The sequence below is a fragment of the Siniperca chuatsi genome, linkage group LG16 (assembly GCF_020085105.1).
Source record: "Siniperca chuatsi isolate FFG_IHB_CAS linkage group LG16, ASM2008510v1, whole genome shotgun sequence".
NCBI lineage: Eukaryota > Metazoa > Chordata > Actinopteri > Centrarchiformes > Sinipercidae > Siniperca > Siniperca chuatsi.
Window position 1 is genome coordinate 24,338,932 of NC_058057.1, and position 14,556 is coordinate 24,353,487.

At 38.6% G+C, this 14,556-nt stretch overlaps 1 protein-coding gene and 1 long non-coding RNA gene across 5 annotated transcripts in view; one reads left to right on the top strand and one right to left on the bottom strand.

Annotated features, from left to right (window-relative positions):
- Window positions 1-232: 232 nt before the first annotated feature.
- The window catches only part of si:ch211-243j20.2 (uridine-cytidine kinase-like 1), a 30,202-nt gene continuing 15,878 nt past the window's right edge, over window positions 233-14,556 (bottom strand). For 2 of the 3 annotated variants that reach the window (XM_044168999.1, XM_044169001.1), the window contains exons 6-15: window positions 13,565-13,754; window positions 13,111-13,172; window positions 8,196-8,215; window positions 6,582-6,680; window positions 6,219-6,312; window positions 5,966-6,028; window positions 5,337-5,459; window positions 4,385-4,492; window positions 3,904-4,060; window positions 233-2,781 (exon numbers count right to left, since the gene is read on the bottom strand). In XM_044168999.1, coding sequence (XP_044024934.1) covers window positions 2,705-2,781; window positions 3,904-4,060; window positions 4,385-4,492; window positions 5,337-5,459; window positions 5,966-6,028; window positions 6,219-6,312; window positions 6,582-6,680; window positions 8,196-8,215; window positions 13,111-13,172; window positions 13,565-13,754 — 993 coding nt within the window. In that variant the 3' untranslated portion in view covers window positions 233-2,704. Of the gene's footprint in view, window positions 2,782-3,903; window positions 4,061-4,384; window positions 4,493-5,336; window positions 5,460-5,965; window positions 6,029-6,218; window positions 6,313-6,581; window positions 6,681-8,195; window positions 8,216-9,515; window positions 9,533-13,110; window positions 13,173-13,564; window positions 13,755-14,556 lie in introns of all 3 variants that reach the window. The other variant, XM_044169000.1, reaches the window with a different exon arrangement.
- Window positions 2,694-4,011, top strand: LOC122863014. 2 transcript variants are annotated; one of them, XR_006374896.1, is made up of 3 exons: window positions 2,694-2,761; window positions 2,865-3,231; window positions 3,878-4,011. It is a non-coding gene; the product is annotated as an uncharacterized LOC122863014 (long non-coding RNA). The 2 variants fall into 2 exon arrangements; XR_006374895.1 differs by lacking the exon at window positions 3,878-4,011 and having other exon boundaries at window positions 2,865-2,933; window positions 3,064-3,871.

Consider the following 14,556-nt stretch of genomic DNA (forward strand, 5'->3'; position numbering starts at 1 on the left):
TAAAAAGTGAGAAATATATACTTAGATTGTCCTTTCTGTGCCTGAATGGACAGCACACAAAGTAAAATGTATTATTTCCTACAGCCGTGGAAGGCAGCATAAGAACTACAGTGTGCGTCACTTCCGCTGTAAACAAGAAAGTCTCCTGCCCTTCTGCGGGCGACCCCACTACAGGTAACAAAATGACAGAATCCAAACTACATTTAATGCTTTCACTCAACAAAAACTTAAGTCATTTTAAATTAATAAATTTATTCTGTACATGTTAATTGAAACTTACAAAAACAAAGTGAAACCAACAGATCTCTCTCACAAGAGGACATGTTGACGTGCCCAAAAAAAACCCCAGGTGTAACTAGTAACATTATCATGGCTGCATTCAATTCAGGTGCACCGGTGAATGCTGGCTCAAAAGCACCACTTAAATACAACTGAGCCAGTATTAGTGTTACTAGTTACACCAGCGCTTTTCCTTCTGTGACAAATCCTTCTTAAAAATTAATATATTAGCAACACTGTTTAGCAAAAGTTTCATGTAAATGACAATGCGAGGTACCCAGCTTCCACATAAAAAAAGAGTATATTGTTGTGTCATACAGTACAGATAAAATTTTAAAAAGTTATTGTTGTTGTTGTAGTGTGCTGTCAATTACATGTGTAATTTGCATAAAGTTGGCTAGACAGCTGGACATAAACAGAATTAATCCAGAAGTGTTTTCACATGGTGGACATTTGACTAGAACACAGGTTTAACTAAAACATTGATAATAGATCTGTTCCATTTAGTGCGTCAATAAACACAGCATGCACACTAGCAAGCACCTGACAGGAACACAGCCATTATTAAATGGTAGTTAAAGCTGTGTTTGAGGAGTCAAACTGTCCAGTAAATAAGCCCTATTGTTAAAATAAACCTGGTGTTACACCGATATGCTCTGGACAGCGAATGTGTCTGCAGATCTTCAGTGCAATAACATTACAACAAAAATATACTGGTTATGTGACTTGGATGTGATGTAAAACAAATGTGTGAAGATGTAGAATCCCTGCAAACAATACAAATAAATAAATAAAAACATAAAAAAAAAAAAACAGCCACAAGCAGCAGCAGCAAACAAGGTTACCACAAACAAGCATCCCCATATGGGTCAGTTTCTGTTATATACAGAAAAACTGAAAATATGAGAAGTTCACACATGAAAGACTACTGAGACTTAAAACCTATGACAAAATAAATTTGAATATACCTATCTTATGCTAACACAAGTGCGGCATGTTTCTTGTTTTAAAATCATGACATTTGACCACTAGGAGTAACACCTGGTGTCGTGATCTCTAAGATTACGATGAGCTTTTTCCTTTTTGGCCAGTCACCAAAGTTCAGATGTGAACATACAACAGAGAGTTACACCAGCGGTTTCTACACAAAGTTTGACAAGCAATGCAATACAAAGCATTTGCTAGCTATAGGTTGACTTAATTAGCATCTAAGCTAAGTGAAATGTTGTTTCTTAATGTAACGATGACGTTCAATGTTTTTGTAAGGGTTTTAATTTATGAAAAATGTTTTTAACTTAAAAGAATTACTGTTTCTAAGCGCGGTGGAAACTCTACATGTACATGAAATAATGGACTCTGTTACTGCTGTGGTAACCTACTGGTGTACAGCCAGATAAAAACTAAAACAAATATAAGGAACAATCTTTGACTGTTTGTTCAAGTATGAATCCTTGTTGTTCCTTTCAGTGAAAGTTGCCTGAGATAATATCATCTTACAGTACAGACAGCTGTAGCTTCATCAGCAGAGCAAAGCTGTAACACACTAATAATTCTTACAGAAAGCTTTAAGCTTTAAAACGAAGAAAGAAAAAAATCACAGTACACTGCTAACTACCTCAAACTCTGGAAACTTCCTCCCCTAAACATCCAATGCTTGTGATAGAGACTTGTCTTAAAAGATGAGGCGTTATTTTCTGTTCATGTCTTTGTGCAAAACAAATTAGATTATTACTGATTAGATAGGTAGGAGGGTTTCGACTGAACACTATGAAGTACATATTTTTTTATAACTGCTGAGGATTAAAACCTAGCCAAATCTTTCCAGCTAATTCTCCAGCTGGATTTCTTTTTTAACAATGCTTTATTTACAATATCTGGTTTATGAGGGCTTACTGTGCAAAATGCTGAAAGAAACTCTTCCAGTAAACTGACAGTACGTGAATTCAACACATCAACACACAAAGCTTCACAGCCTGCAGCTTCAGCAACACAAACACATTACTGGCAACATTATTTACATCACAATAAAGCATTCTGAACTTAAGCTGGCAGCACGTTTTGGGATTGTAGTCGAATAATTACAACTGGGTAAAAAGATATCAAAGCCAACAAACATCCCACATCCTGCATGACAGTAACGCTTCTTTAAACTTTGCAGTAAACTTGAACTTGAATGGGGAGTGGACTGAATGCTGCCTGGCACAAATGGAAATCTCTGCTTAGCTCGTAGCACTTAGATCAGTAATCGCACCGACCTAGAAGTGAACTCGTTCTACTCATTTGAATAGGAAGCAGTTTATACAGCATCACCTCCCTGATGGAGCAGATCAGAGCAGTGAGGGATGAAGGAGGGTCTTTTCACTGTTTTCATGGCTGTAAGTGCTTTACTGTAACAACCCTCCACATCCCCTGATAGGTTCTCTCTTCAGAAGTCCATCCCTTCATCGCTTTCACACCAGTCTGACGGAGCATCGGTGCCAAAGTAACGATCTCCAAAATTACCTTTGGAAACAAAAAAAAGAAAAGAAGGTAAAAATGAGAGAAAGACAGAGGTTTTCAGTTTTGTAATGTGTCCTCTCCTTTAGGCGACTTCAGCTATTTTCACAAGATTCAGGCCTGCAATCTTAAGTGGGATGCAAAAAACCCAAAGCCAGGTAGGGATGGTGGGTGGGGACATAACAGTTGCACAACCTCTGCCAACCTGTTGGCTGAACTAACTACTGTTCATCTCCTCTAACTTTTAAACTGTACCCAATATTTCTGGTTCTTGTTATTGCTGCTTAGCCATGTGCCAGTGGCAGATTTCCACAATGAGTTTGCATTGCAACATTAATGATGGCTTCGTCCCGGTACGACATGACAGCGAGCCAGCATGCACAGTAGCAGGACCCTGAAACTGAAGCAGCTAAATGGAATTCAGCCAAACACTTCCAAATGTCTTCTATGAAAAAGGTATATTGTCACTAGATTGAATTACATTAGATACTGCACCTGTGGCTACATTTTAAATACTTATGTCAAAGCAGGTGTTTTCATTTGTCAAAGGCAAAGTATCGGCTATGGCTTCACAAGATTTTGGCCAGAAGTTTAGCATGCTGAACAGTTTAAACCCACAGAGAGTAGTGCAGCAGCAGTTTAATGCCCAATGTGATTCAGTGTTGATTTACCATTTAATACCTGTACTGATTGATCCATAAATCACATTCTCTTATTGTCTTCCACCGCCTGCCAATGAAGGTTAAAGATAATTCATAAAGTTTTACAGTGGCTGGCTCTGGCATACATAACTGAGCTGCTGAGCTCTTACAGCACTGCAAGGTCAGTTAGGTTCTCTTATTAAAAGGACTCAGACGTTCCTTGTTCCCTTCTTAAAACCAGAGGTGATGCTGCCGTTACTGTTCAGGACGCCACGCAACGCTTCAGGCAGCACCTTAAGACCTTATGTGTATATTTGTCTGGGCATTTGTTTTTATGCATGTGTTCTTGTATGTAACTTATATTTAAAACTCTATGGCATTTTGTAATCTTAATTCTCCCATATGATAAATGAAGGCAAACTAACTTGTGTGAAACTGCTTCTTGCCTACTACAAATTCAGGTGAGGGGAAAAAGAAACCTCCTCACCGATGCCTGGTATGATGTGGAACTGGTCGTTGACCTCCTTGTCCACAGCGGTGGTGATGATGCGGACTTTAGGGAAGGCATAGGCCACCGAGTGGACGCCCATCTCTGCCATTAGCAGGGACAACAGGAAGATCTTATCCTCTGCTACATCATGGTCCTTCAGAGGAAAATGGGGGAAGAGAGAGGATGCTCACTGAAGACTGAAAAACCTCATGGACTGTGGACTGGTTTCCATTATGGCTGACTGAATACATTCACTATTTTTTTAGCCATCACCCAATCCTAGATTCTCTCCAATGATCTTCATATGAATTAGAAGGTTTATTCAATCTTAAATCAAATTTCTCAATGGCAATATGAAGTTTTTCAGCATACTGAGGAAACATTTTGACTAGTAAAATTCTGAACGTTTATAAGCTGACATTTATAAATCAGTGTTTAAAAAAGAAAACCCTACAGTTGTAGAGTTATGTAGACCTACTAGCAGCACTCTGACGGCCATGAGAGCGGCAGCTCCGGTGGATACGGTGCTGTCCATCAGGATGACGTAGTCTTCACTGATGTCTTTGGGCAGACGAAGGTAGTGAAGCTAGAGGAAGGAGACGAGACCGTACGTACATAACATTCAAAATGTGCAGATATTCTGATATTCACTACCTGTATCTGTTACTAGCAAAAATTATTTAATCAGTGCAAGAAAAATCAAGTACAAGTACAATGAGATACAAATGATTATCAGTTATTGACAAATCTTGAATTTGAATAGCTACATTTTGTCAGTTATGTCAAGGTATTTTATGCTAAAGGAGGAAAAAGCAAAACCAAAAAGCTAAAGCGTGCAACGTCTGTGTTGAGGGGCAGAATCCATATGGGAAGCCTAAACCCCACAATCCAGAAAAAAACAAACAAAAAAAACACACCAAGCATCATGTAAAGCAAAAGTTGTGTGAGGAAGTTGTACAAGCAATAACAATTGTTAGAAGCAGTGAGGAAGCGCAGGAAACTTCATCCAGACAGTAACAAAGCAAAACTGATAACTGAGAAAATCGTGGATTTCATTGTGCTGGATGACCAACTTCTTTCTTGTGGTTGAAAGCCGGAGTTCTGACTCTTTACTGAACATTTTGAACCTTGCTACACGCTGCCAAACCACATTTTATCTTTGATGAGGCAATACGTTTCCTGCCAAATCCTTTCCGCATGCCAAAAAGAAACGTGTACAAGTGACAAGACGTGACTAATCTCTAAGTCCATTATGTAATTTTTTAGGCTATAGTCTTGTGACACTTGTTACTGAACTAAGCCATTACATCATACGTAGTAAACTTCTGCAAAAAAGTATTTACTTTATGAGGCAAATACAATACTTTACGCTACATGTGACAATGGACACAAAACAGAAACACAGGTTGTAATGTTTGAGACTCACATACCTCTGGTTCGCCTGTGTCATGGTTGGTCTGGATGAGGATCTTTCCCAGTCTGATGTCTTTACATACAGCCATCAGAGCCTGCTCCATGGTCTCTCCTGCTCTCAGGATAGAAACACCTGTGATCTACAAAAACACACATGAGGAATTTAACGTTTTGGTGATGTTTACTGGGGTATGCAGCTTATCTGGCACTGAGAACGCTAGTGAAGATCTTTGAAGACCTAAAATATCTGCATGGAAACATCTGCTGTGAGCACCACATTCCTCAATACATCACCTGGCAGCTCAAAGACACCCAAGTCTTCACATACATTGCTAAATACAAAATTTGGTTTCTCATAAATCCTGTCAAATTTTCACTGCATCATTTGTACAGTAAATTAAAATGGGTGTGAACTTGCCACTTTACATCTACAACTTGTTTTATTTGTATCCACACTTTAGTTTTCCAAAAATACTTCTTGTTCTCCATGTTTCACCACTGTTTGTCACGAAGATGTACACTTGGTAAAAGGTGCCACAGAGAGGCGCTGAGGGGCTAAACATGGACTTGAGCTTGGTGACCACAAAGATAATTTAATGTTACCTTAATAACAACCATGTGAACAGAAGCATGAAAGCAGACTTACTCTTTTACCGCTCAGCCTCTTGCCGTCATAGACGCCCCCCTGAGGTGTCTCCACAGATACTGGCTGGAGAGGGAGAAAAAGACGAAGAAAACCATTGAAAACCATTTTATTAACTTGCCACTAAAACATCGAAGTCACAAAATTCACCTGCCACTTTAACAATTATACCAGTCAACTGGATGTTTAAAGCGGAACACTAAATCATGGAGGGTTCATACTCTTCACGCTTCCACACAAACAAACCAAAACTCACCTTGAGAGGCAGGAAGGAGAGGGCATGTTCGATCAGAAGCCTCATTAATCTCTTGGAGTAGAAGATAAACTCATCTCTGTTAGTCTCCTTGTTCCTACACAAACACACAGAGGTCACGAGCAAAGAGGATGAAAAAGATTGTGAGTGCTTGACGCATACTAGGGAATGAAAGTCAGGATATCTCAGCTGCTTTGATTTTGACCGTTGTTTTTCATATCTGTCCCTTGCAAGTCCCCCAACTCTATGTGCAACACTAAATCACTCGACTACCCTTTAAGTATGAACCTTCTCTTTGATAACAAATATTTTCTGACAAATTCTGTTTTAAGCAATTTTACTTGTAAAATGTGTGTATATTCTGACCTGATGATGGTGTGCATGCCGCGGACCTGCGGTGTGCTCTCCATCACACTGAGGGTTTTGGGTAAAGGCTGACCCTGGTGAGCCGAGGCCAGAGCCGATCTGTGAAAATCAAACACATACATACATAAATACAGAGTGACTGACATGCAGGAATGATCAGGAGTGGTAAAGTAACATACTGTAGCAGCAGACTAAGACTTCCCTTCAGCTAAAGATTTTCTTAATTATTATCCTGCTCTTGTGTGTTAAATAATCAGTCCATTTGCTATCTTTTCTGTGAAAGGTTTTTAATTTAGAACTAAACTAATAAGAGTTTTTGAAGCCCAGTATTGATGTTAAATATTTTGATCGCTGAGGCTGCCAGTTGGCCTTATTGCCTGCCAAGTATCTTTAAATCTGAAATCTGAATTTGGTGTCCCACTTGGGGACCTGCACTGAAGAGCATCATGTAACTATGACACAGTAAACAGTTGCTACTGCAAACAAGTACGTGATAAGATTGCAGATTGAGAAGAACCAGCTGAATTGTTACCTAGTCACCAGGCTAATTTGTTAAATCTGGATCCCACTATAACTACCCACTACATACAGTATGTTACTTCTAATACACATGATGGGTACTTGCTATACAAAACAGATGTTTACAATATGTTGTTTAACTGCACCAGGGCTGGTTTCACAAAGATAAAAGTTTGACTAAAGTTCATCAGCTGCACAGAGCTGTCTACCTCCTTTCTCATTGTTCGTTCTACAACATTGTTATAAAACCACAAAGAGTCATGATCTGTTGAGAGAGAGTGGCTTGTGTGTAGACCACTCCAACATACTGAACAGTATCTTTGTGCAACCGGCCTCAGATTCTAGGGTTAGATGAGCCGCTGTGAACTAAAAGTAAAATGAATGAAAAAATGAATCGTTTTATTCTGTTCAGACAGCTGTCATAAGTTTAGAAAAACAATCAGGTAATCAGCCATTCTTGCCCAAAAACTCTGAACCTCCAACACAAACAACCCAAGGTGCAATAATAATTTCACTCTGGTCATGTTTGCCCGTAAATAATCTATTGTTTAACTTAATTCTTAATGAACAACAGAAATTGAGTTGTAGTCTGTTGAAATTGTTGGCATCATATTACGGCAAAAGTAGCTGGGCATTCTGTGTTGTTATTGCCAGGCAAACATCTTGGCATCAAGACTAAGTGTGTGCCATCACCTTAAGCCGACAAAATGCAAAACAAGAACTGCATTTTTCCGAAAATTAGCACGTGGCGAATACTCTTTCAAACACATGCTTACAATGTTAAAGAGCGATGAAACAATTTGTTTGCTGCATGCTCTGTGCCTACCCTGTAAGAAATAAAGCATGCTTTTGCTTTAACACTCAGAACTGCGAATGAGTTTAATGCTTTCCTGCCAAAACAACTTCAGCATATCATCATCACATTTTGGTCATGAAAGACATCAAAGAGAACAAACAAGCATGTTGGCTTTTCTACGGTGAAGGCATTCGTTTAGTTAAATATGCACAGCCTATTTTAACAAGTTAAAAAGGCCAGAGTGCATCAAAACTGTGCTTTAAAAACTACTAGAAGAGGATGCACAAGGGGAGCCTCACATATCCCAGCGGAGCTTCCTCTGAAGAAGGTGACAGATATTCATTTGTTGAGATTAAGTGATAAAAAAGTAGGGGGAAGAAAGAGACAGAAAAAATTCAGGAAGAAAAATATACAAAAAACAAGAGGAGACAAAAATATAAAAGACAGAAGAAGAGAAAGAACAGCATTAGAGCAGTAAAACAGCTCCACTACATCACTGCTGTGCAACACTGAACAAATACTTTCTAGTTCAGGGCTGAAGAGCAGCAAGCTCAGTTCAATTTGTCTTATAAATGGGGTTCATTTTAGGTGACTCAATTCATTCACACTCCAAGCAGGCTACTTTAGGAGCTGAAAATACAGATTAGTCATCCTTTACTGCCCAGGTAGGTATGTACACTGCAAAAAACGTTTTATTTTTTTAAACTCTTAGTGTGTCTTAAGACGTGTCCACTGGGCATATTTTTCAGAGCACTAGCTGCTTTTTTCGACTGGTCCCATATTGCACATTTTACCCAGAGCCTGTCAGCGTGAGGTGATGTGAGCGTTTTATTCAGGTGTTTGTTCCCAGCAGAGTGCTGAACGACACATTGCCTCAATAGTTGCGATTTGCCTTTTAAAACTACAACTATAGTCCACCACCTCTTGAAGCAGCAGGCTAAAGAACAACTATATATGTATAAAAATATCTTTTCTTGACTTGAGGACAAAACAGGAGTGAATTAGCATGAGATTTGCTGGCCTGGTTGTAGGTTGGTGTGGTCATGTGAACATGGCATGTGGAACTTTGAAGACATTAAGGTCTTCCAATGTTAACGCAATATTCATTGCTTATTTTGGCCACTTGGGGGCAGCAGAACAAGCTGTAAACACAATGACATATCCTCATCTTAAAAAGTTGATTAGGTGAAAATGTCAGCAAACAGTAATTCAGTAATTACTAGCTTTTTTTTTGACTAATGAAAGTTTAGCTCTCTTCTAGTCTCTACCAACTCCTGAGGGAAATATCTTGCTCTTAAATTCGCTAAATGTGTTCACCAGCTAGTCGCTAACTTTGTTGGTCTGCCGTTTGGTGCTGGGCAGTTAGTGTACAGTAGGTTTATTAGAGCTTTTTCGCTAAAAACAACTGCCAGCTACTGCTGTAAAGTACTTGCAGAGGTTAACCAGGCAGAATGATTGATTGATTGATTGGCTTGTTCATCAGTAAAAAAAACAAACAAAAACAAGACAATTTTTTATTTTGTCTTTGTTTTCAAATGGTTGAAAATAGAGTGAAAGCAGGAAGGGAAAGAAACAGGAAGAAGGAGAAGATGTAGTAATAAAAAAATCAACAGTCATACCTCACAGTGATCTCACGCTGGAATGGTTACACAGCATTCAGCCAGGCAAGGGGAGTCGTGCACGCACAAGGAGACACACACACACACACACACACACACACACACACGTGTGCAAACAGTGAGACACATAAGAAAAAAAACAAAAAAAACATGAGATAAGCCAATCTGTAACATAACAAAACAAAGCCAAACATTTACAGCTAAATTAATGTTTGTTTGTTTGTTAAAATGTAGTATTAAATGACATCCCACCCTTGACCTTGATTAAAATATGAATGTAGGACTGGGCAATATTAATGTATATCAATCTTCAGTGGAATTGTTTGAAATAACCATGCTAGCAGCTCTGTGAGGCTCTACTTAGGCACAGCAGGGCTTTGATCTAAATGCTAACATCAGCATGATCATAATGACAATGCTAACATGCTGATGTTTAGCTGGTATAATGTTTAACACGCTCACCATCTTAGTTTACTACGTTAGCATGCTAACATTGGCACTAAACACAAAGTACAGCTGAGGCTGATGGAAATGTAGTTTTGCAGTTGTAGTTTTGGTCATAAAGCAAAGTATTGGAAAAATGACAATTTTGACCTGATGGTGATGAAGTTAGTAGCCTTTATTCTCTGGAGACCATGAATATCTGTACAAATTTTCATATTGATCCATCCAAGAGATATTTCAGTTTGAACCAAAGTGTTGGACCAATCGACTGCAATTGCCATCCACAAAGCCATGCCGCTAATGTGGCTAAAAACTAAGAAAGTTACTTATTGGTTATTTGTTTTACACATGAAAAGTTTAGTCTTATGTAATGCATAACAGTGGATTGTTGGTGTAATATATATCAATGTTGGAAACATTCTTATCAATATCTAATATTGATTTCAACCATATCTCCGGCCCTAAAGTTCAGAAAAAGGCACCTCCATGCTGACTTGATGCTCCCAAAAAGGTTCACTGAGTACAGCTACGATGTGCCAACATTTCTTCATCAGGTAAACTTGAAATGTCGAAGCTGTACTCAGCTTTCAATCTTTTTCTTGATGCGTTTCTTTCCCTCTAGCCTGACAGAAAGTTCTGGATTTGCTATTTTCTGACTGTCTTTAAGGAATTTGACACTCTCTGCTTAGGTCAGAGGTTTCTGAAAATTAAAAGCAAGAGGTTTGAGTTTTCATTTATCCCTTGATCATAAACACTCTTCATTCTAATACACCATAAACTGCCTCTTGGTTCACAGCACAGCTTAGCACTTCATATCCTAATTCTTATTGCTGCAGTTTTTCCTTTTATTACAAAAACATTTTACTGTATTGGTATGATAATAACACTTTTAATGCCATCAATTGTTTTATTGCCTTACTGTTTTTATCCTGTCGAGTGCAAAAATAACTTTCTCTTACTGGACAGTAAAAATCTGAACCAAACTTAATAAAATATTGGTATGTGCATATACTACCATGAGGCAATAGTTTAAAACAATCAACAACATGAATTCTTGTAGCAATGCGGAATTTAACCCCACCTCTGTCTAAACTCTTGTAAACAAACTAGGGTTCATTTTACATCAAGAAATGTGCAGTTTCAATCTGAATTTTGTCACACAAACACAGGTAGGCAGTAATATAAAGATAAACAGACCCCATTACTGCACACGTGAATGCACAACCACATTAATGTGAGTAAAGGAGAAAAAAAGGGTGAATTAGGTCCATACAGCAAAATCAGGACAGTATTATGCTAACCTGCACTTGCGCTTCCACTTATCCATGTCACATACTGCAGGTGTCGTGAATGTGAAATATGTTCTGTGTGTTCTACTAGTGGCCATGAATGAATATGTCGAAGGTAGAACAGATCATAGTTTGGTACAGGTCATAAAGTGGCTGGCTGACTGTACAGTGAGGTGAGGAAAGATGGAGGACACCTCTCCTGGCTTTATGTGGTCATTAATCTCAGGTACCTGGACCTCTGTCTCACTAAGATCACTGGGGTATAGAGAGGGGAGAGGGGGGGATAACGAGACCAGGGAACTCCTGAGGCAGATTTTTGATTGAGTTTGAAATAAACTGTGTCAAGAAATTAAATATTTAATTTGTTTTTAGTGTAATTTTATCATTTTGAAGGATACTTTAGTTTACTGTGCTTGATTTCCTCCCGAATTGTGAGCCTAATAAGACGGGACATTAAGCAGATAGTGAAAACCAAAAGGTTTAATCCAGTTTTTCATCTGCAGAAAACAGCAGGAAAGCCTGACCATCACTTAGCTTGTTCAACCAGCAGAGGGGGGAAGTGTTTAGAGACAACGTGAGGTTCAACAAGTATACAGACTAGTGAGATCAGACCTGAGGCTGCATTTATCTCATGTGGTAAAACAATGAAGATTGTGTATACCACTAGAAAATATCAGTCAACCCAGCTTTAAAAAGGTAAGAAACTACCAGAGGGCACAGGATCACACAGCCTTACCCAAAACCCCGGTTAATGTAATTACTTTGTAAATGGTAGAATAAGTCATTTGTTGCTTTAATCTTGGACCCCGATCCTGTAATGGCAATGAATTATTCTTTTATCCTCTTTGACTGAACCTGCTCTCTCCCCCAGCTCTACAGTGACTGGCAGCGGTGATAAGATGTTGTTAAAAAGCACCAATAAGTGTGGTGGCAGACATGTAAGTATATTTCAGATTTGATCTAAAATTTGTCATCTTTCAGGTTTTCATGTGACACATTAAACTTGACACAAACACCTGACTCAAAGGCAGAAATAAAACCATATATATTTTATAATAACTTCTCTCAGAGAGCGCTGCAAACTACTCATTTGATGAGGATGATTGATCTCCCTTTCCCACTGGCCAAAGGCTGGTTTTCACTGTGTGACAGATTTTGTTGATTTCACTATATTTGAACTACCATTTAATCTGTAGTATACCGTAACTACAAGTAAACACCACAAATTTCAAAGCTGGGTCAACACAAAAAGTAAATTTGTGCTTCTTATGAATTTGATTAACTGTCACATTTAGAGATTTGTTCCACTTCTACCAGTATGATGTGACATAAGACATAAAAGTATGTAATGTATTTGCCCTCATTATAAATTTGAAACACTGAAACACTATGTCAGGTTTCGCGTGTACAGGCAACACATGCAAACCAACAGAATGACCCCCAGAAGAGATTTGCTTACAAAGCACCACAGGCCATGTTATCTCACACTATCTCACACCCCTATGCTCTTTCTTACTTTAAGTTAATAAAGGACAGCTGCATGGTAGACTAAAAGTGGCTGCTCTTAGGCAGGACAGCAGGTTTTCTAAACTTTAAGCTAACTTCAGCTTTTTAGAATTACAATTGTGTAGCAGAAGTTATTATTTTGATCATTATGAAGCTCACTAGCTATGTTATGGCTGTTGTGTTTCAAATACTCTTCCCTCATAGCGGCAGCAACTGCAGATTATAGAAAATAATGCTCTTGTCAGCACAGCATGCAGTTGAGGCAGCAGTTTTTCTACAAAAAAATGTTCAGCTGAATCAGTAAAATCCTGTTCATGGTCCAACTCTTGCACAGAAACAAGTTGAGGAATCCTTACCTTCTCCAGCTGACTGTGAACGTGCTGAACTATCAAATCCAGTGCTACAAAGTTTTCTCCACCTGTAGATAAGATGAGTTTATGACACAAAAGGACAAGAATTTACCAACCATTTTTAAATGAACCTGCCAAATAAAGGTATTCAGTGTGTCATTTGATATTTTTCAACACTAGTGCCGGTTTCAATGCACATACATAACACTACAATTAATAATACGACACCTTACTTTGGTGGGTATACACACATTTTTCCACACGTCATCTTAGCCTGAACAGCAGTACTGAAGATGAGCTACTGACGAGTGCAAAGAAGCTTCAACTACAGCACACTGGTGTATGTAGTTTGGAGCAGTAACGGCCTAGTAGCACCATTATCAAGCAGCATATAAAGTGTAGACTTATTAAAAAGTAGTAGTAGTATGTTTCTATTTAGCAAACCAAATATAAAACTGACCTCTGGGCACCACAATGTCAGCAGACTGCACCGTGGGCTCAATGTACTGCTCGAATGCTGGCTTTACAAACTTATTGTACTGTTTGATGATGCCGCTGATGTCCCGTCCACGCTGCGAAATGTCCCTCTTCAGCCTCCGTATCAGGCGGATGTCAGAATCTGTGTCCACAAACACCTTCATGTCCAGCAGCTGGCAGACAGGAAGGGAAGAAATCAGTCTAATTAATCTGTGTTTTTTTTCTATTTATGCTCCTTTTTTCTTTACTGCATTTCCATATGTCTTACACAAAATTACAGTGAGCAACAGTACTGTTTCCTAGAATACCTTGAATGCCAATGCGTATATACAGCATGTGGATATACGGCACTGGTGCAAGCAGACACACTGTATTGTGTTACATTATACTATACTATATACAAATACTACATTTGTAAATCTTCTAATGTAAAATTTAGGTTGCCCACTTTTGTTTTCATAAAAATCCAATATTGCCATAAAGCAGCAATGCTCATTGATTTGCAACAGTGCCTACCATGGCTTCAAACACCCAGAGATATTAAAGGAAAAGCTATCACAGTATATACAGTATATACCGTATGACAAAATTGCTGACAAATGTATATTGTCTCATGGTATGGTACTTATTGCCCTACTATACATCATACTGTGCAGGTGTTGCTTTTATTGTGTCCACCCCCTGTAAACAATGCTAGCTAGTCATTAAGTAAGTAAAATTGGGACACGTACGAGTGACTTTATTCAAACCACAGCTTGTCTCGTGGCTGCAGCACAACAGTGCAGTCATTTATGTTTAGTCAGTTCTCTGTAAGCAAAAGAAAGCAATCAAAATAAATACCACGTAAAGTGTTTAAGTGTGTACTTTTGAGACATTGATTGAGGCATGTTTTACTGATTACTTCAGACTGCCATCTCTGAGGCTATCAAGTATGGAAAAAGAAAAAAATTGGGCAAACTACAGAACAATCCAATG